The sequence below is a fragment of the Pteropus vampyrus genome, unplaced genomic scaffold (genome assembly GCF_000151845.1).
Source record: "Pteropus vampyrus isolate Shadow unplaced genomic scaffold, Pvam_2.0 Scaffold516, whole genome shotgun sequence".
Lineage (NCBI taxonomy): Eukaryota > Metazoa > Chordata > Mammalia > Chiroptera > Pteropodidae > Pteropus > Pteropus vampyrus.
The window spans coordinates 67,531-88,204 of NW_011889297.1; the positions used below are offsets into that span (position 1 = coordinate 67,531).

Genomic DNA, 20,674 nt, shown 5'->3' on the forward strand with positions numbered 1-20,674 from the left:
TATTAGATATATAAATAAATAACATATCTGATATATTTATAATACATTGCAGTTTTAGATATAATGTTACCACACACTTAATATCCTACAGTATAATGTAAACATAACTTTTATATGCACTGAGAAACCAAAAAAAGTTTTGTAATTTGCATTACTGCAAAATTGGCTTTATTGTGAGGGTTTGGAACTTAACCTGCAATATCTCTGAGGTGTGCCTGTACACTTGTGAAGGGCAAAATAAGTGCCTTGGCACTGAACAAGATTTTGTGTGTTATTGTCTGTAATCTGTGATGCTTACTTTGACCTTTTTATCCAAATTTAGTCTGATGACACGTAGCCTGGGGAATAACTCACATTTCAGGAGTGGAATATTCAGGAGATCTCATTCTCTTTCCCTCCTTAAGCTGACGGCAGAAGTCTTCATCTATTTGCACTCCTGGGTATGGTGAGGCACCTGAGACATAAGAGAAAACATGTTTCCTATTCATTCCCATGAGGAAAACAACCAATGAATATCTTAAAAGGCAGAGACCTAAAATTAATTCTGAGGAAGGGAAAACAGTTCCAGGTATACAGAGTGTGTGACATAGGATTTCCATCCACCTTGATGATTCACAGACCTGATATAAATGATTCTCCCAGAAATCAGATATACAAATACTTTGAGATAAAGTTCAGGGTTTTAAGAAAACCACTAATGAATTTCCACCAACTTGGCAATAATTTAATGTTTTTAAATGATATATTCAACCATTTTGTGATTTGCTGGAATGTAACCCACCTTTCGGGTGATTTTGTTTTCAATCTAAAAATATTTTATTTTGCAGTCTCTGAATACCCTTTTCCTTTCCATATCATACTTTAACCTATGGCATTCTACTGTAGTTCAGGTCTCAAAAACAACAAGGGAGCAGATTTCCAGCCAGTGTGGATGTTGGTCTTGAACTTGGGACATGTAGTTTTGGGGGTATCCAAACCCACAAGAGAAATAAGGACTGGGAGTAAATTTCAAGTTGATAAATGAAAAAAAAATTGCAAAAATATTTTATACTAAAGGAAAAGTACATATCCCATGTTTGAATCACAGTTTAAAGTAAATTAAGAGATTACAAAATAAAGCACAAGTAGAACACCTATGTCTGTGCATGGGTAGGCTACATTTCCAAAGTCATGACTTTTATTTGGTTGCTTCTACTCTATATGCTGAAAATGCTAAAATATACTTTCTAAATCTTTGAAATTCGAGATATTGTCAATGTTATTAAAATTTTTTAAAACAATGTTTGAGTACCCATAAGAAATTTTTTAGTATAAGTAATTTATACCCCATCTAATTTCCAAAGTGTTTAAAATGGTTTACAGCTGTGTAAAATGTAAATTAAAAGTTAGAAAAAAAAACAAAAATGAAACAAAAAGGATGAAATCCAGAGTGAGCCTAATAAAAATGAGGAACTATCAAGCTGTATATACACCTGCTGTTGAGAAAAAGGCACAACTTTGGTTTCTAGTTTTTAGTTTTCTGGAAGTCAACTAAATAATAGAAATCTCTTCAGTTACCTAATTCAAGGTAACTTGTAAGATACAATGAAATTTAATTACTTCTCTCTTTGTGATATGGAGTGATGTATTATTGCTCCCTGTATTTGTCTTCCAGATTTGGTGACTAATGATGTGATATTTTAAATCTCATAAACTTAAGAATGTGTCATCTAATCCAATACTCCCAAACCCATGGATCATGACATTCCCAGAAGACAGAAGTTATAGCAAGGTATCTGTATATCCTTGGGGTCATCAGTCATTGTCTATAACATGAATACTTAATATCTCATATGGAATGATAATTACTTTTCTAAAGCATGAAGGCTGATGTAATTCACATAATTCAAATTATTTTTAAAAGTTCCTCAGTTCAGAGTAGCTTTTAGTTATACATCAAAAAAAGAAAAAAAGAACTAGGAAAAGAACAAGAGAAGACCAAAGTTAGCAGAAAAAAGAAAACAATAAAGATCAGAGTGGAAATGAAAGAAATAGAGACTAGAAAAAAAATAGAAGGATTAATAAAACTAAAAGCTGGTGTTACAAAAAGATAAGTAAAATTGACAAGACTAAAGATACAAAATTGAGAAGAAAAAGAGAAGAATCCAATAAAATGAGTAACAAAAGAGGAGACATTACAACTGATACTACAGAAATAGTCATCAGAGATTACTATAACAATTATATGCCAACACATTAGATACCTAAAAAAAAAATAGATAAATTTCTACAAATGCACAATGTACCAAGACTGAACCAAAAGAAATAAAAAATCTGAACAGACCAATAATGAGTACAGAGATTGAATCAGTAATCAAAAATCTCCCAACACAGAAAAATCCAGAACCAGAAGCCTTCAGTGGCAAATTCTACCAAACACTTAAAATAAAATGAATGCCAATTGTTCTCAAACTCTTGTAAAATTGAAGAGGAGAGAACACTTCCAAATTCATTCTACAAAGCCAGCATAACCCTGATATCAAAGCCAAATAAGGACACTGCTAGAAAATAAAATTGATAGTTACAAAACAGTCACAGGGATGTGAAGCACAGCATAAGAAATATAGTTAATAATATTGAAATTATTATGTGTAGTGAGTGCCAGGTGAGTCTAGACTAATCAGGAAGATCACTTGGTAAATCATATAAATGTCTAACCACTATTCTGTATACCTGAAACTAATATAAAACAATATTGAATGTCAATTCTAATTAGAAAATAAATAAATAAAATAAAACAAAGCTATAGATCAATACCCCGGTAAATATAGATACAAAATTTCTTGACAAAATATTAGAAAACTGAATTCAAGAACATATAATAATATCATATACCATGACCAAGAGCAATTTATCTCTGGGATGCCAGGATGTTTCAACATAGGCAAATCGATAAATGTAATCCATCATCTTCATAAAATAAAAGATAAAAATTACATGATCATCTTAATATATGCATAAAAATAATTAGAGAAAATACAATAATCTTTCATTACAAAAATCTTTGACAGATTGGGTATATAAAGAATATACCTCGGAATAATAAAGGTCATATATGATAAACCACAGCTAGTACTATACTCAATAGTAAAAAATTGAAAGCTTTTCCAATAAGATCAGGAACAAGACAAGGATACTAATTCACCACTCTTCAATATAGTACTGAAAGTCCTAGCTAGAGCAATTAGGCAAGACACAAAAAATGAAAAGACATTCAAATCAGAAAGGAAGAAGTAAAACTGTCTTTGTTTGCAGATGATGTAATTTTGAATATAGAATATCCTAAAGATTCAACAAATACTCTTAGGAATAATCAACTCTTTTTAAAATAAATGTATTTATTTAAATTAGTTTCAAATATACAATACATTGGTTAGACATCTATAATGTTCATAAAACTATCCCCCAATTGCTCCCTCCTTCCCCTGGCCCTCCACTTAGCCATCATATTAATGCTAACTGCATTTCTTCCGCCATGTTCTTTATGTCCAATTATCAACTACTAATTTGTACTTCTTTAACCCTTCACCCCATTCTCCCAGCCTCCCAATCCCTCTCCATTCTGTCCATCATAATCAACTCTTTTAGCAAAGTTGTAGGATATAAATCGACATACAGAAATCAGTTGCATTCTTATACACTAATAACAAAATATTTACAAAATGACCTCATTCAAGACAACATGAAAAACAAAAAAAGGATGTATTTAACCAAGGAAGTAAAAGATCTGTACAACAAAAACTACAAGACCTTGCTGAAGAAAATCAAAGAAAACACAAATAAATGGAAAGCTATTCTATGTTCATAGAGTGGAAGAATTAATATTGTTAAAATGTCCATACTACCCAAACCCATCTATAGATTAACACAATTTCCATCAAAATGCAAATGGTAATATTCAAAGAAATAGAAAAAAATATCTAAAATGTTCATGAAATTTTGCAAAAGCTCCAAATAGCCAAAACAATCCTAAAAGAGAAAAAAAAAATCCAGAAGTATTATACTTTCTAATTTCAAACTACAAAATTATAATATTTAAAAAATAATAATATTGAGCTTGCATAAAAATAGACATACAGCAATAGAACAAAATAGAGAGCCCAGAATTAAATCCCTGTATATATATGATCAACTAATATTCAACAAGTCAAGATTATCCAATGAGCATAGGATATTCTCTTCAAGAAATGGTGTTGGGAAAACTGGATAAACACATGCAGAACATACTACACCACTCAGAAAAATCAACTCAAAATGGATCAAAGGCTTAAACAACTTAAACATGGTCAGGACAAGCAAATAGAGACTCATGGACATGGACTGTAGACTAGTGGTTACCAGAGGGTAAGGGATGGGGGAGGGGGGAGATAGGTGGGGTAAAGGGGGTCAAATATGTGGTGACAGAAAGAAATCTAACTGTAGGAGGTGAATACACAGTGTAAATATGTATATGTATGTGTGTGTGTGTGTGTGTGTATAGATGAAAACAAACTAAGTGTTCTTCAATGGATGAATGAAGAGATGGTACATATATACAATGGAATATTACTCAGCCATAGAAAGAATGAAATCTTGCCATCTGCAACATGCATGAACCTAGAGGGTATTATGCTGAGAGGAGTAAGTCAGACAGAGAAATACAAATGCCATTTGATTTCATTTACATGTGCAATCTAAGGAATAAAATAAACAAAGAACAGAAATAAACTCAGATACAGAGAATATATTGAGGGTTGCTGGGTGAGAATGGGGCTGGGGTGAGTGAAAGAGAGGACGGGATTAAGTACAAATTGGTAGATACAAAATTGACATGAGGATGTAAAGTAAAGCATAAGGAATATAATCAATAATATTGTAATAACTATATATGGTGTCAGATAGGTACTAGCTTTATCAGGGTGATGACTTCATAAGTTATATAAACATCTAATCATATTGTATACACATGAAACTAATATATTGTATGCCAACTATAATTGAAATAAAGTAATTATTTAAAATTTTTTAAAAAAGTTAAGAAGCAAGAAGTAAAATTATTTCTATTTACAAATGATGTGATCTACGCTTAGAACACTCTAAAGATCTCCCCCCCACACACGCACAGAAACTGTTAGACCTAATAAACAAATTCAATAAAGTTGCAGAATATAAAATCAACATAATAAAATTAGTTGCATTTCTATATACTAACAACGAACTATCCAAAAGTGAAATTAATTAACAATCATATTTACAATAATATTGAAAATAAAATACTTAGAAATAACTTTAACCAGGGAGGTGAAAGATTTGTACGCTGAAGACTACACATTATTGACGAAAGAAATCAATGAAGATCTACATAAATGGAAAGACGTTCTGTATTCATTGATTGGAAAACTTAATATTGCTAAAATGTCCCTATTACCAAAAGCAGTGCTATTCCCATCAAAATCCCAATGTCATACTTAAGAGAAGGAGAAAAAAAATAATACAAAATTTCATATATAATCACAATGTTCCTCAATATCTACAACAATCTTGAGAAAGAACAAAACTAGAGGTATCGCACTTCCCAATTTCAAAATATATTGCAAATCTATAATAAATAAGATAATATGATACCGACATAAACATAAATACAGACCAATAAACACAATAGAGAGTCCCCAAATAAACCCATACATATATGGTTAACTGATCTTCAAAAAAGGTACTAAGAATATACAATGAGAAAACAATAGTCCTTTCACAAATGGTAGTGGGAGAACTACATATATACATGCAAAGGAATGTATCTGGACCTCTGTCTTATACCATATGCAAAAATCAAGTAAAAATGGATTAAAGACTTAAACTAAGATCTGAAAATGTAAAACTCCTAGAAAAAAAAATCTAGAGGAAAAGCTTCATGACATTGGTCTAATAAAGGATTTCTTGGATATGACACCAAAGCAAGGCAACAAAAGCAAAATTATACAAACAAGACTATATCAAACAAACAAAGAAAAAGCTCCTGCACAGAAAAAGGAAACAAGAGAGTGAAAAGTCAAACTATGCAATGAGAGAAAATATTTACAAATTAATATATCTGATAAGATATTATTTTCCAAAATATGTAAGAAACAACTCTACCTCAATGAACCCAATTAAAATATGAGAAAATGAATTGAATAGACCTTTCCCTAAGACATGAAAATGGCCAACAGGTACATGAGAAGATGCTCACCATCACTTATCATCAGGGAAATGCAAATCAATACCACAGTAAAGTATCACCTCGCACTTATTAGAATTGTTATTATTAAAAACAATAAAGATAAGCATTGGTGAGGATGTGTAGAAATTACATTTCTGTACACTTCATGGGAATATAAAACGATACAGCTGCTATGGAAAAGCAGCATGGAAATTTCTCCAAAATCAAAACTAAAACTATCAAAAGATCTAGTGATTTCACTCTTGGGTTTGTATCCAAAAGAATTTAAATCAGAACCTCAAAGAGATATCTGCGCACCTATGTTCATTGCAGCATTATTCATAATAGCTAATATATGGAAACAGCTCAAATTTTCATATGAATGGATTAAGACAATGTGATATATATCACAATTGAATATTATGCAGCCTTAAAAAAGAAAATACTATAATTTGTCCATGATGGATGGAACTGGAAGACGTGGTAAGTGAAATAAGTCAGTCACAGAAACACAAAAGGACAATTACCGTCAAATATTTCATGATCCATATATATGAGGTATATAAAATAGCCTAACTTATAGAAGCAGAAAATACAATAAAGGTTGTTAGGGAATGGGGAGGGAAAAATGTAGAGTCATTTAATGGTATAATATTAGTTATACAGATGAATGAATTTTAGATATATGCTGCACAATATAGTGTCTATAGTTAACAATACCATGTTGTGCTCTTTAGCCTTTGTTAATCTGGTAGATCTAATGTTAAATGCTCTAATAACACACAGAAAAGCAAGGGACAGAAGAAAACTTTTGGAGAGATGGATGTGTCTATTACTTTGATTATGGTGATAATATATGGGTGTATAAAAGAGTCCTAGCTCATGATACTGTATATATTAAATATGTGCAGTTTTAAAAATATCAATTATACCTCAATACAGCTGTAGAAAAAGAATGTATTGAAAATAAAGCTGTGATCAGATATAAAAAAATATATTTTATAAGTATTTATTATGCAAAAAACTGGACAGATACACATACACACACACTTGTCTGGTTTGAGTGTTAATGATAGAGTTGTTTCCATAGATCCTGGATTAAAATGATCAAGTAGGTAAAAGTTTTTAAAAGCCTATCCATAATATAAACCACTCTTCCACTTTCTACTTTTGCTCATACTCTTTCCTCTTTCTGAAATACTTTACCCGTTCCTTTTCCTGAAACTTCCTCCCCAAACCTCAATTTCATCTTGTTATCCTTTAGGCCCAATTCAATGTGCTTATTCTCTAAGAGACTTTTCCTACATATCCTTTCTCCTGCAAAAGTAGAAATTCATTTTATCCTTCCTGTTTTCTTTATAGTTTTTTTTTTTTGTCTGGACTTTTATTTTAGGGTTTGTGACAGCCTGTCATGCATTAGAATTAGTTGAGTATATTTTTCTCTTCCCAACACAATTGTTAGTCCCTGTAAGCTAAGAACCGTTTTACTTCACAATGCTTTGAATGTAGAAGGCACACACCAAATGTTTCTTGAAATAAATTATGACTCCGATGTAATAAGCTTCTAATCCATTTAATTGGTACATTTTTCTTCTTTTTTCTTCTAAAAATCAATGATTTGTGATGATGTTAATAGAGGTTAAATGAATAGAAACCAGGTTTTACTTTATTAATGTGTTAGAATTTCAGCATTTATTATCAAAAGTGACATTAGGTATGTTATATCTATTGCTTGGGTTTTCATAATGGTTAATTGCTGTGCCTAGCTCTAGGGGTAAGAAGAGGGGGAGTAAAGCAGTACTGGGAATTGAAACTTTATTTATTATTGGTCAAAATTACAAGGGCACAAAGACAGTGGGGATTGACATTTTAATAGCATCTTTCATTGCCCAAAGTTATTAAAGTTGTCTGTTTTCCCTACTGAGTTAAAAGCGGGCCTACCTATGACCTCTGCTTGTGGGACCAAACCTTAGCAGTGGGTCTTGGTTAAGGTGTTGTTCAGCCAGTGGATACAAGTTCAGTCAGTGGGTACAACCGCAGTCTTGAAAGCAAGTGCTCGGTTTCAAACTGAGTTTCTGGCTGTGATTTGTGGAATGGCTTCATGAAAAAAGAAATGAGAGTAATATACCTAGTTCTTCTAGAAAACAAAACAAAACAAAACAAAACTTTTCTTGGGTTAGAAGTGTCTGTTAAGCAGCTTCCACTCTCAAAGTAGCATATGTAAGTAGGTCAGTATCTCTTTAGGAAAACACTTCCAACGCTCTATTTAAGGCCAGAATAGATTATAGTTCTTGGGAAGAATGCCTTGCCATGATATTGCGTCAATCTTGTGCCTCAGGTTTTCACTAAGATTGGTAGAACCTTTGCTTGGCCTCTTTAATCTCCCAGCAAACTAGCTCCTGGATACCTTGAGATATAATCCTGTACCTGGTAGCTGGTCACAGGTTTGCTTTCAAAGGTAAATTATAAACCTCCCTCAAACTAAATATTTTCATGTTTTAAAACTCTTGTTACCCTCCCAGTGATTTCTTTCAGCTCTGAGTTTGGCCTGATTTGACATTCCAGGCTTAATAAGGATTGTCAGGAATATAGAGATGAACCTTTTGGGATGCCATTGTGAAGGAGCAAGTCTTTCAATCCTTATTAACTGGCCCATGTTCTCTCCCTTCCACCTGGTATCAACTTCAGGATCTGTGTGAAGATACATCTTATGAGCCTTCTTCCACTCTCCTGAGCCAGGTACAAGTTTTGCAGCAAAATTCCTTCCATTATAGTATCATACAATTTTGATAATCCATGTAACATAATTATCACAATGTACATACAAATGAGAACTTACACACAAATGCTTTAAAAATAAAGGCATTTTTTCGTGAAATAGTCTAGTATTTGACTTTCTTCTGTTTTTATTTAGGAATTAGATATAATTTTAGCCACCCATCTAAAAAATCTGAGAACTTGATTCAGGAGACTGAAATTCTAACCGTTGAATACACTAAACACTTTAAAGGCACTTAATAGTTCAAATAGGACCTTAAAACAACAACCTTGTGATATTGTAATCATTAATTCCATTTTATACTTGAGGAATTGGGACCCAGATTGAAGTAGTGACCTACTCAAGTGATACAGCTAATAAGAGGCCATATTGAGATACATACTTAGGTCTATTTTTTTTAATTAAGTTTATTGGGGTAACATTGGTTAATGCAATTATATAATTTTTAGGTGCACATTATAAATTGACATCTGTATATTCCATTGTGTATTTACCACTCAAAGTCCAGTTTCCTTCAGCTAGAATATATTTGATACCCTTTACCCACTTCACCCTCCCCTTATCCCTTCTATTTGACCCCCTTTACTACGTCTACCTTCCCCCTCCTCCCTGACACTACTAGTCTATAGTTCTCTGGTAACCACTAGTCTATTGTCCATGTCCATGAGTCTCTGTTTGTCCTGTTCATTTGTTGCTTTTAGGTTTATATCCCACATATAAGTAATATCATGTGATTTTAAACTTTTTCTGTCTGGCTTATTTCGCATAGCATGATTATCTCAAGGTCTATCCATGTTGTCGCAAACGGCAGTATTTCACTTCTTTTATGGCTGAGTAATATTCTATTGTATATTTGCACCACAGATTCTGTAGCTAATCATCTATCACACGACACTTCGCTTGCTTCCATGTCCTGGCCACTGTGAATAATCCTGCTATGAACATCGGTGTGCAAATATCTTTTCAGATATGGATTTGCAAGTCTTTGGGGTAAATAGCCAATAGAGGGATTGTAGATCACATGGCAGATCAATTCTAAGTTGTTTGAGGAACCTCTATACTGTTTTCCATAGTGGCTGTACCAATTGCAGTCTCACTAGCAGTATGTAAGTGTTCCTTTTTCTCTGCATCTTCTCCAACATTTGTTATTACTTGTCCTGTCGATTATAGCCATTCTAACAGATGTGAGATGGTATCTCATTGTGGTATTGATTTGGATTTCTCTAATAGCTAGCAATGTTGAGCATCTTTTCATATATTTGTCCTCTAAGGAGAAGTGTTTGTTCACTTCCTCTGTCCATTTTTTGCTTAGATCATTTGTTTTTTGTTGTTATTGACTTGTATGAGTTCTTTGTGTATTTTGGATATTAGGCCTTTATCGGAGGTGTTGCTTGCAAATATATTTTTCTATTCAGATGGTTCTCTCTTTACCTTGTTGACGATTTCTTTTGCTGAGCAGAAGCTTTTTAGCTTGATGTAGTCCCATTCATTTATTTTAGCTTTTACTTCCTTTGCTTTTGAAGTCTAATTCATGAAACCCTCTTCAAGTCCAAGATCGATGAATTTAGCTCCTATGTTTTCTTCTATGCATTTTATTGTTTCAGTTCATATATTTAGGTCCTTAATCTATTTTGAGTTAATTTTGGTATGTGGTGATAGACAACAGTCTACTTTCATTATTTTGCAGGCAGCTTTCCAGTTTTCTCAGTACCATTTATTGAAGAGGCTTTCTTTTCTCCATTGTATGTTTTCGTTTATTTTCTTGAAAATTATTTGTCCATAAAAATATGGGTTTACTTCTGGACTCTCGATTCTGTTCCATTGGTCCATGTGTCCATTTTGCTGCCAATACCATGCATTTTGATTACTGTCACTTTGAAGTATAATTTGAAGTAGGGCAGAGTGATGCCTCCAGCCTCATTCTTTTATCTCAGGATGGCTTTGGTAATTGGGGTCTTTTGTGCTTCCATAAAAATCTGATGATATTTTGTTCTATTTCTTTAAAAAATGCCGATGAGATTTTGATGGGGATTGCATTAAATCTGTATAATGCTTTAGGTAAAATGGTCATTTTAACTATGTTGATTCTTCCAATCCAAGATCACGGAATATCTTTCAATTTCTTTGTAGCTTCTTCGATTTTTTTGAATAGAGTTTTATAGTTTTCATTATATAGGTCCTTCACTTGTTTCGTTAAATTTATTCCAAGATATTTTATTCCTTTTGTTGCAATTGCAAAAGGAATTATTTTTTCCACTTCTTTTTCTGACAATTCATTATTAGAGTATAGGAAAGCTATGGATTTTTGAATATTAATTTGTTATCCAGAAACTTCACTGTATTTGCTTCTTGTTTCTAGTAGTGTTCTTGTGGACTCTTTAGGGTTGTCTATATAGAGAATCATGTCATCCACAAATAGTGACGGTTTGACTTCTTTATTTCTTATTTGGATGCCTTTTATATCTTTCACTTGTCTGATTGCACTTGCTCGGACCTCTGATGTTATATTGAATAACAGTGGCGAGAGCGGACAGCCTTGCCTTGTTCCCAATCTTAGAGGCAAGGTTTTTAGTTTTTCTCAATTAAGTATAATGTTGGCTGAGGGTTTGTCGCCTTTATTATGTTAAAGTACTTTCCTTCTATACTGATTTTTTAAAGTGTTTTGACCATAAATGGATGCTGTATCTTGTTGAAAGCTTTTTCTGCATCTATTGATATGATCATATAATTCTTATTTTTTAATTTGTTATGTGGTGTATCACATTAATCAATTTGTGTATGTTGAACCATACCTGTGCCGCTGGAATGAAGACCACTAGATCATGCTGTATAATCTTTTCAATATGTTGCTCTATTCGGTTTGCTAGTATCTTATTTAGGATTTTAGCATTTGTGTTCATGAGAGATATTGGTCTGTAGTTTTCTTTTTTGGTCGTTATCTTTACCAGGTTATGTATCAAAGTTATATTGGCCTCATAAAATGAGTGGGGAAATATTTACTCCTCTTCGAATTTTTGGAAGAATTTGAGGAGAATAGGTATTAAATCTTCTTTGAATATTTGGTAGAATTCACTGGTGAAGCCATCTGGTCCTGGACTTTTACTTTTTGGTAGGTTTTTGATGATTGTTTCAATTTCCATACTGCTGATCTATTTAGATTTTCCAGTTCTTGATTCAGTCTCGGAAGATTGTATTTTTCTAATACTGGTCCATTTCTTCTAGGTTATTAAATTTGGTGTTATATGCTTTTTCATAGTATTCTTGTATAATCCTTTGTATTTCTGCGATATCAGTCATAATTTCCTCTCTTTCATCCCTGATTTTGTTTATTTGTGTCCTTTCTCTTTTTTCTTTAGTGAGTCTAGCCAGGGTATTGTCAATTTCATTAACCTTCTTAAAAAAACAGTTCTTTGTTGCATTTATTTTTTCTTTTTTGTTTTGTTTTGTTTTCTGTTTCATTTATTTCTGCTCTAATTTTGATTATTTCTTTCTTCTGCTGACTTTTGGCTTCATTTGTTCTTCTTTTTCTAGTTTTATAAGGTGAAGTGTTAGTTTTTTATTCAGGTTCGTTTTTGGTTTTGGAGATAGGCCTATAATGATATTAACTTTCTTCTTATGACCGCTTTTGAGGTGACTCAAATGTTTTGACATGTACTATCATTATCATTTGTTCCTATGTATCTCTTGAACTCACTTTTCATTTCTTTTCTGACCCAGTAATTCTCCAGTAGCATGTCGTTTAATCTCCATGCATTTGTGGTTCTTCCTGATTTCTGTCTGCAGTTGATTTCTAGTTTCAAAGCATTAAGATCAGAGAATATAGTTGGTATGATTTCAACCCTCTTATATTTGTTGAGGCTATCTCTGTCCCAGTATGTGGTCGATCCTTGAGAATGTTCCATGGGAACTAGAGAAGAATGTATAAGCAGCTGTTTTGGGATGGAAGGCTCTATAAAGGTCAATTATGTCCAGTTGGTCTAATGTGTCCTTTAAGGATGTTATTTCCTTATTGATTTTCTGTTTGGATGATCTGTCCATATCTGACAATGGGGTATTTAGGTCCCCTAGTACAATAGTGTTTTGGTCTGTTTCTTCCTTGAGTTCAGTTAGTAATTGATTTATATATTTTGGGGTCCCTGATTGGGACGATAGATATTAATAAGTGTTATGTCTTCTTGATGCATGATTCCTTTTATCATTATGAAGTGTCCCTCACTATCTTTCTTTACCTTTTTTTTATTTTGAAGTCTATTTCATCTGATATTAGTACCATTCCTCCCACTTTTCTCTAAACGCCATTTGCTTGAAATATCATTTTATAACCTTTCACTTTGAGTCTATATTTGTCTTTGGTGCTGAGATCTGTCTCCTGGAAGCAGTATATGATTGGGTTTTGTTTTTTGATCCATTCTGCAACTCTGTGCCTTTTTATTGATGAATTCAGTCCATTTACATTTAGAGTGAATATTGAAATATGAGGTCTTCTAATAGCCATTTTATCTTTTGCTTTCTGGTAGCTTGGTGTTTCCATTGCTTTCTTGTTCTTGTGTTTCTGTTTTCTTTATTTGGTTGGCTTTTGTGGGTTTTCCCTCTGGTCCTTCTTGTTTTATGTTATATACTTCAGTTTTGAATCTTTGGCATGTGGTTACCATTACGAATATGTAAAGGATAGTTATATATATATGTGTATATATATATATATATGTATATATATATAACTATATATATGCATATATATAGTTATATATATATACATATATATATAACTATATATATGCATATATATAGTTATATATATATACAGTTGTCCATTTTCTTCTGCGCATGTCTTACCTCCATTTCCCTTTGCAAATTTGGATCTTTGAATCTCCCCTTTTAAGTCATTGTTATTTCAGTCATTGTTATTTATCCCTATATATGCTGAACGTTCATTATTATCGTGTTATAAAAATTCTCTTCTTATTTTTTAAGTTTATAATGCCCTGTTCTTAGTAAGGGTTGTACTCCTCTGCTTCTATTTGACTGATAGTCACTTTACTCCTGATTATGTTTTTTTTTTTTTTGGTCATTATTTTTTAGGTGAACTGACCCCTTTCAGTATTTCCTGTAATGCAGACCTCGTAGTGGAGAATTCCCTCAATTGTTGTAGATCTGGAGAAGTCTTAATTTCTCCTTCATATCTAAAATAGAGCTTAGCTGGATGCATTATTCTAGACTGGTAGTTCCTTTCACTTAGTATTTTAAATATTTGATACCATTCCTTTCTGGCTTGTAAGGTTTGTGCTGAGAATTCCAAGGATAATGTAATGGGTTTACCTTTATAAGTTATCGTTTCTTTCTCTCTGACTGCCCTGAGAATTCTCTTTGTCATTGATTTTTGATAATTTTAATACAATGTGTCTTGGTGAAGACCATTTGGGGTTGAGATAATTGGGTGTTCTGTTGAATTCTTGAATTCTAAGCTGAAGATCATTCCTTAGATTTGGGAAGTTCTCATCAACTATTTGTCTGAAAATGCTTTCTAGTCCCTTCTCTTTTTCCTCACCTTTGACAATGCGCATTATTCTTGTTTCCTCTCTTGATGGTATCAGCTAGTTCTTGAATTTCTCTTTCATTATTTTTCATTCTTCGGCTTCTCTCTTCTTCCTTCTGATTTATTTCTAGATTTCTGTCTTTGATATCACAGATCCTTTCCTCCACTTGGTTGACTCTATTTCCCAAGCTTGCTATTTCATTTTTCAACTCTTGCCATGTGTTTTTTATCTTCCAAAGATCTATTTTGTTATTTTTGAGGGTTTCAATCTCCTTGCCCTGCTCATCTAGTTGTTTTTTCAATTCCTAGAATTGTTGTTATGACTCATTTCGGAACTCACTGAGTTTTTTCAGAAGTACCATCCTGAATTCTCTGTCATTTAAGTTGCATAATTCTATGTCTGTAAGCTTATTTTCTGGAGATTTTTCTCTTTCTTTCTGAGATGCCTTGTCACTTTTGTTGTTCATAGTGTTTATTTGATTATTTCCCCATCTGGGCATTAATGGAAATGTATTCTGCTTTTTTTCCAGAATGCAGATTTATTATATAAAGGTTTCTCTTTAGTCTGTTGCAAAGAAGAAGCTTTTCTTTTGGTTTCCAGTAAGTGACATCTAAGCCTCTTGGTTCTCTGCTTTATATAAAGCTTAAAAATGCCTTTTTATTTTCCGATAAATATTTAATCACACTCGCTACCCTCAGTTTCATTCCTTGTCAATGTTAGCAACAGCTCTGGTAGCATTTGCTCAGATTCCCCTGGGGCTCCATGGTGTTTTGTCTTGGAGGGTATGCGGGGAGGGGCCCTCTGGGTTCAGTTTCGGGGACTGTGGCTCAGCCTCAGTTTTGCAACTGCACTTGGTAAAAAATCAACCGTTGTTTCTCTGCCAGCTGCTTCTCTGACTTCTGTCCTGATGACTGAGTCCTGCTGCCAGCCAGACACAGGGAGCACACAACTTTCCCAGACAGGGCTGTTCAGGGAATCCCCACTCAAACTCACCACTCCTTCTCCCCTCCCCCTCCTCCTGCAGGGAGTTCTGGTGGCTGGGAGAGGCAGGTTCTTTATTTGTCCCGTGCACCACACGACACCCGGGGTTCCTACCTGTGGTAGCTTTTATGCGCGGATCCCACGCTCAGACATGCTGTTGTGCAGTTTGGATGTTTTTGTTGAGTTTTAGATGTTCAGCTTATTGTTGTTTCAAGGGATGAGATCTAGGGACATCTCTCATTCTGCTGTTTCCTGCAGTTTCCTCCTGAGATCTATCTTGAAGTCATATATATTATCTTTCTCCATGTACAACTCTTTGCCGATATATTTCTGTTTCATCTCCATCTAAAGTGCTTACCATGGCCTATAAGGCACCACATAAAATTGTTCTAGGCTATTTCTCTATTCCTATCATTTACCACTCTCCCCTTTACCAAGTGCTCTCTATCCACAGCAGCACCTCACTGTTCTTCTGAAAACTTCAAACATGTTACAACCTCAGGGCCTTTGGACTCACTGTTCCTTATGCCTTGAATATTCTCATCCCAGATGGCCAACTGGCTAGCTACCTCTCTTTCTTCTACTCTCTGCTCAACTGTCACCTTATCTGAAAAGCCTCCTTTGCCACTCTATCTAAAATATTATACCCCATCACACTCTATCCTCTTAGCCCAATATTCTATTGATTAATTAACATCAGTCTTCCCTGGTAGAAGGCAAGCTCCTTGAAAGCAAGCATTTTTGTCAGTTTTGATCACTTATAGATACCCTCAGCTCATAGAATTGTGTCTAGCATATATTAGGCACTTGATATATACTTGTTATTGGATTTGACATATAAGAGAAAATATGTGCATCTGGTTAAAAAGTTGCTTTCCTGTGTTTTACTCTCAGAAATAGTGCCTTTTCTCAGGCTTGCCTATAGGTGCACAGATTGTTGGAACCTCTTACCTTTGTCCACATCAATAAGCCTGAAATATCACAATAAACAACTTTACTTGGGGCTACAGAGAGCCATTTGCTGTTCTCTTCAAAATTTCCATCACAAAGCATCATCAGAAGCCAGAGAACAAACTTGGAGCCATTAAGACATTGATAAGAGGAAGCAGGTGTTGATGATTGTATCTAGTTAAAGGTGATATGATCCATTTCAGAAACACAAGAACCATTTCCACAGTATCACAGAATGACATATCCAGAAGAAACTTTGCATAATTAGATATATTACCTCCCTTGATTGACTGGCCCACAGAGGAGTATAACCCCTTGGTGCACCAGGAGCTAATTAGAAGTGCATCCTGGACTTGTAATCATACATTGTTCTGGCTACAGAGGACCTCAGAGCCCTTCTAACTAAAATACTCATTTTTTAATTAGTTTCAGGTATACAACATATTGGTTAGACATCACTTCAAAGACTCAATTTTATAAATGGGGGATCGAGGCCCAATAAAGGGTTGTAAATTAGTGGAACAATAAATTGGGTGCTTATACCTTCAGAATTATTTTTATAAATTGCCCTAATAAGTGGAATGTAATTGGATACCTAGGGCTCGATTTTCATCTTAATAGGATGCTAAGATGTACCATATATGTGTTGTCTTTCACATGAGGATCTTGAATACCATATCTGTAAGAATTTAAGGTGGAGCACAACAGCTGTCTATAATCCCAGAGCAATTCTTTCTTTCTTTTTTTTTTTTAATGCAGCTCTTGGCAGTAAATTTCTGATCAAGACGTGAGAGGTGAGGTTCATAAACAAAAGTTTGGAGGATTTTAATAAGTCCTGAGCATGGGTCCTGATAGTTGGGTTTATCAAATCCTGAACACTTTCTAGAGAAGTACATGCACGGATCTGGCAACCTCCACTACAAAGCACATTGAAAAGAGGCCTACCTAAAGGTAGAGAAATAAACTAGATGATTTTGGGTAAGACTTGTAATTCTGAGATGATGCAAGGACTACAACTACGTACCTGCCTCAGTTTCTCAATGACTTCAGTGTTTACTCCAAGAAAAGCCTTCTTTATAGGAAATGACATTAAATCTAATATTAGATTTGGGATTTGAGTCCCAGCTATGCCTGCTAGTTTTTGTGTGACCTCAGATACATCAGTACTTTCCTGAGGCTCAGCTTTCTCATTTACAAATTGTGGATACTAATACCTATTCTAGCTCATGGGAAGTTGGAATAATTAAACTAGATAATAACAATTTTTTAATAGGTTCAGTAACTTGCAATTTACAGAGCATTTTTATCTACATTATTATGTACTTCTTACAAATGCTAAACTTCTTGGAGAAAAACTGCTGTTATTCCATGTGTTATTATTTAATAGTAAGATAGATTTAATAACATTTTATTTATATAGTATTTAGGTTTTCAGTTCCCTCACCTTTTAGGAACAGGATCTGCTTATGGAAATAGCCCTGAAAGCCTATGAACTCCAGCTACAAAATAAAATAAAATAAAATAAAATAACCAAGAAAAACAAAAGATGTGTTGCTGCTCTTCGAAGACACAATGTGATCAGTGGATATGGGTATCAAAGCTTATAAAATTCAAATCCTGCTGGAAGTAAATTTGGAAACTGAGAGAAAGGTAGAAGAAAGACAAAGAGGAAAAAAAAACAGGAAAATAAGAGAAAAGAAGTTAGTAGGAGCAATGTCAGATTGAAAGTTTACTGAGGCAAGAAAATTTATAATTCATTTACTTATTTCCATCAAAAAGGTTAAAAGAACAAGTGTAAATATTCATCCGTCTCAAAGTTTTGCTTGTTTAGATACCTTGCTTTCCTGAGCACACTGTATAATGCGGTGTCAGTGCTTCTACATCTCGGGAAACACTGGGGAAAGGCATGCTAGCAGCTAGCTTACCTCCCCTGCTCCCAAAGAAGCCTCTCCTGAAAAGGCTATGTGTGTAAGATAGGTTGAGTGCAGTCATTCCTTTTTGAGCAAAGAACTGATACAGATAATTCTGTTCTGAAATCTAAGTTGTCTGATATATCAATATTTATTATTGGCAATGTCCTAATTTACTGCTTTAGCTTTTGATCCCGCATGTGACTTGGGTAAAAACCAAATTGTGTCTTTTCCCCTTTGTTCAAACATCTTTTATTTTTCCACCTCTTAAATATCTTTTATCTCAGAGACTAGACAAAGAGACCAGACTTTCTAGATGAGGGCCAAAGCAGCCTCTGTGGGCGAGACAAACATCTTCCAATCACTTTAGATCTCAGTGATCTATAAACATTTGAATTTTCTATATTCAGTGACACACATACTTAACAAAATATTTATCATGTGAGTTATATGCTTTTGGCTCCCAAAAAGGCATTCCTGGATGCTTTTAATAAAAACCTCTTAGTACCACAGAGAGAATTTGGATTCAGGTTCATGGAAAGAGAAGAATCAGATGTAAGATGCAGTCCTAATATATGTAAGGGCATTGTTTTCTTTATTTAAAAAAAAAAGCCTTGTATACAATTATCAGCTCCAGGATTCCTGATGAGTTTAAAGTTTTTCTTCCAGATACCAGGAATGTAGGACTGGGAGTTTGGAGGACTGGTTTCAAGCTTTACTGTGGCACTTTATTCAGAGCTCAACAGAATTTAGAAATGCTGACAGCATATGCTATGTCTTGGCAGTATGCATGATGATTAGAAGTAGGATTTGAGAGTTATACAGCCTAGGTTCAAATTCTGGCTCTTTGAAAGTCTTTAAAAAGATACTTTGTGCCAACAAAGCCTTATCTGATATGTGTACCTCTCTTTCTCTCTAACCTCACCTCCACCTACTCTTATCTTCACTCATCCACTTCAGCTACAGTAGTTGCCTGATTCTCAGACTCACTGCACACACTCCAAGCTTGGGAACTTTATACTTGCTATTTCCCTCGCCTATAATTATCTTCTAGATAGCTGTGTGGCTCATTTCTTCACTCTTCATGTCTTTATGGAAGCATTTCACTTTCTGTGAGGCCCTACTTAACCACTCAATTTAAAAACCAATCTACATTCTGCTCTATCTCAATACTCCCTAACTCTCTTTTCTTATTTTTTTTCCATATTATCTAACATCATCAAAAATGTTCTGTATTTTATTTATTAATTGTCTATGGTTAGCTTTTTCTGACCAGAATGCAAGCTCCATGGTGGCAGGGATTATCATCTGCTTTATTTACCATTGTGTGCCCAGAACTTAGAATGCCTAGCACATAATAGTTTCCCAATAAATATTTATTGAAAAATTTGATCAATCAGTAAATAAACGAAACAAATTTTGTTGATGTTACTGAAGACACAATGTGATCAGTGGATATGGGTATCGGTCACAAGACTTTTCTGCCTGAATCCACTATATCCACAACCTGAGGTCTTTTAAGTTCTGGCATTATAGCCCATGTTGACTGGGCATAGTGAGTGGGTGGCCATAAAGAGATGCACTTACCCAGAGAGAATATTTCCCACAGCAAGACTCCAAATGACCAGACATCACTCTGGGTAGTATATACCTTATCAAAAATGGCTTCAGGTGCCATCCACTTAAGTGGGAGTCTTGCCTAGAAAACCAAAATGGGAGAGAGCCATGAGAAAAACAGCCATAATTACCAACAGAACCCAAGAGCCTAGGCTTGGGGATTTGTGCCAGCAAACCTTGAACTTACATCTCCTTTCCAGACATAGTCAGGGTCTTTGTAGATGTCTCTGGCCAAACCAAAGTCACAGATCTTCACAATGTTATTATCAGCAAGAAGGATGTTCCGAGCAGCCAAGTCCCGATGAATGCACTGAGGAAAGGGACAAAGGGGGCTCAGAGGGCAGCTAGGCTCTAGGATAATACAGATTTACAGATTCACACCCATGGGAAAGGCTGAGTATTGAGTCTAGAGGGAGAAAGAAATGAAAATCCAGTAAAGGAAAGTGTCTTAGAAGTGCTCAGCTCAAGAATAATGTCTTTGAGCTAAAATTTACTGTCTGATGAGTTGGTCTGTTCTAATATTTGGTTGTATGCGAAAAATCTCAACTACACTGGAATAGTTCCTCCCATTTGGCTATCATTAACATGTTTTGTCCCTTGGACACTGGAATATTACCTTAGAATATAAATCTATTCTCCCCACTGCATTCCACTGCTAGCTCTCTGGGTCACAGAGACCCTTCCT

The 20,674-nt window shown here is 34.3% G+C and overlaps 1 protein-coding gene across 1 annotated transcript in view; it reads right to left on the reverse strand.

Moving 5' to 3' along the window:
* The window catches only part of LOC105307777 (vascular endothelial growth factor receptor kdr-like), a 197,015-nt gene that overhangs the window by 48,399 nt on the left and 127,942 nt on the right, over positions 1 to 20,674 (reverse strand). The window contains exons 21-23 of the mRNA XM_011383386.1: positions 20,177 to 20,299; positions 19,960 to 20,071; positions 355 to 454 (exon numbers count right to left, since the gene is read on the reverse strand). Of these exons, the coding sequence (XP_011381688.1) occupies positions 355 to 454; positions 19,960 to 20,071; positions 20,177 to 20,299 (335 nt within the window). The remainder of the gene's footprint in view (positions 1 to 354; positions 455 to 19,959; positions 20,072 to 20,176; positions 20,300 to 20,674) is intronic.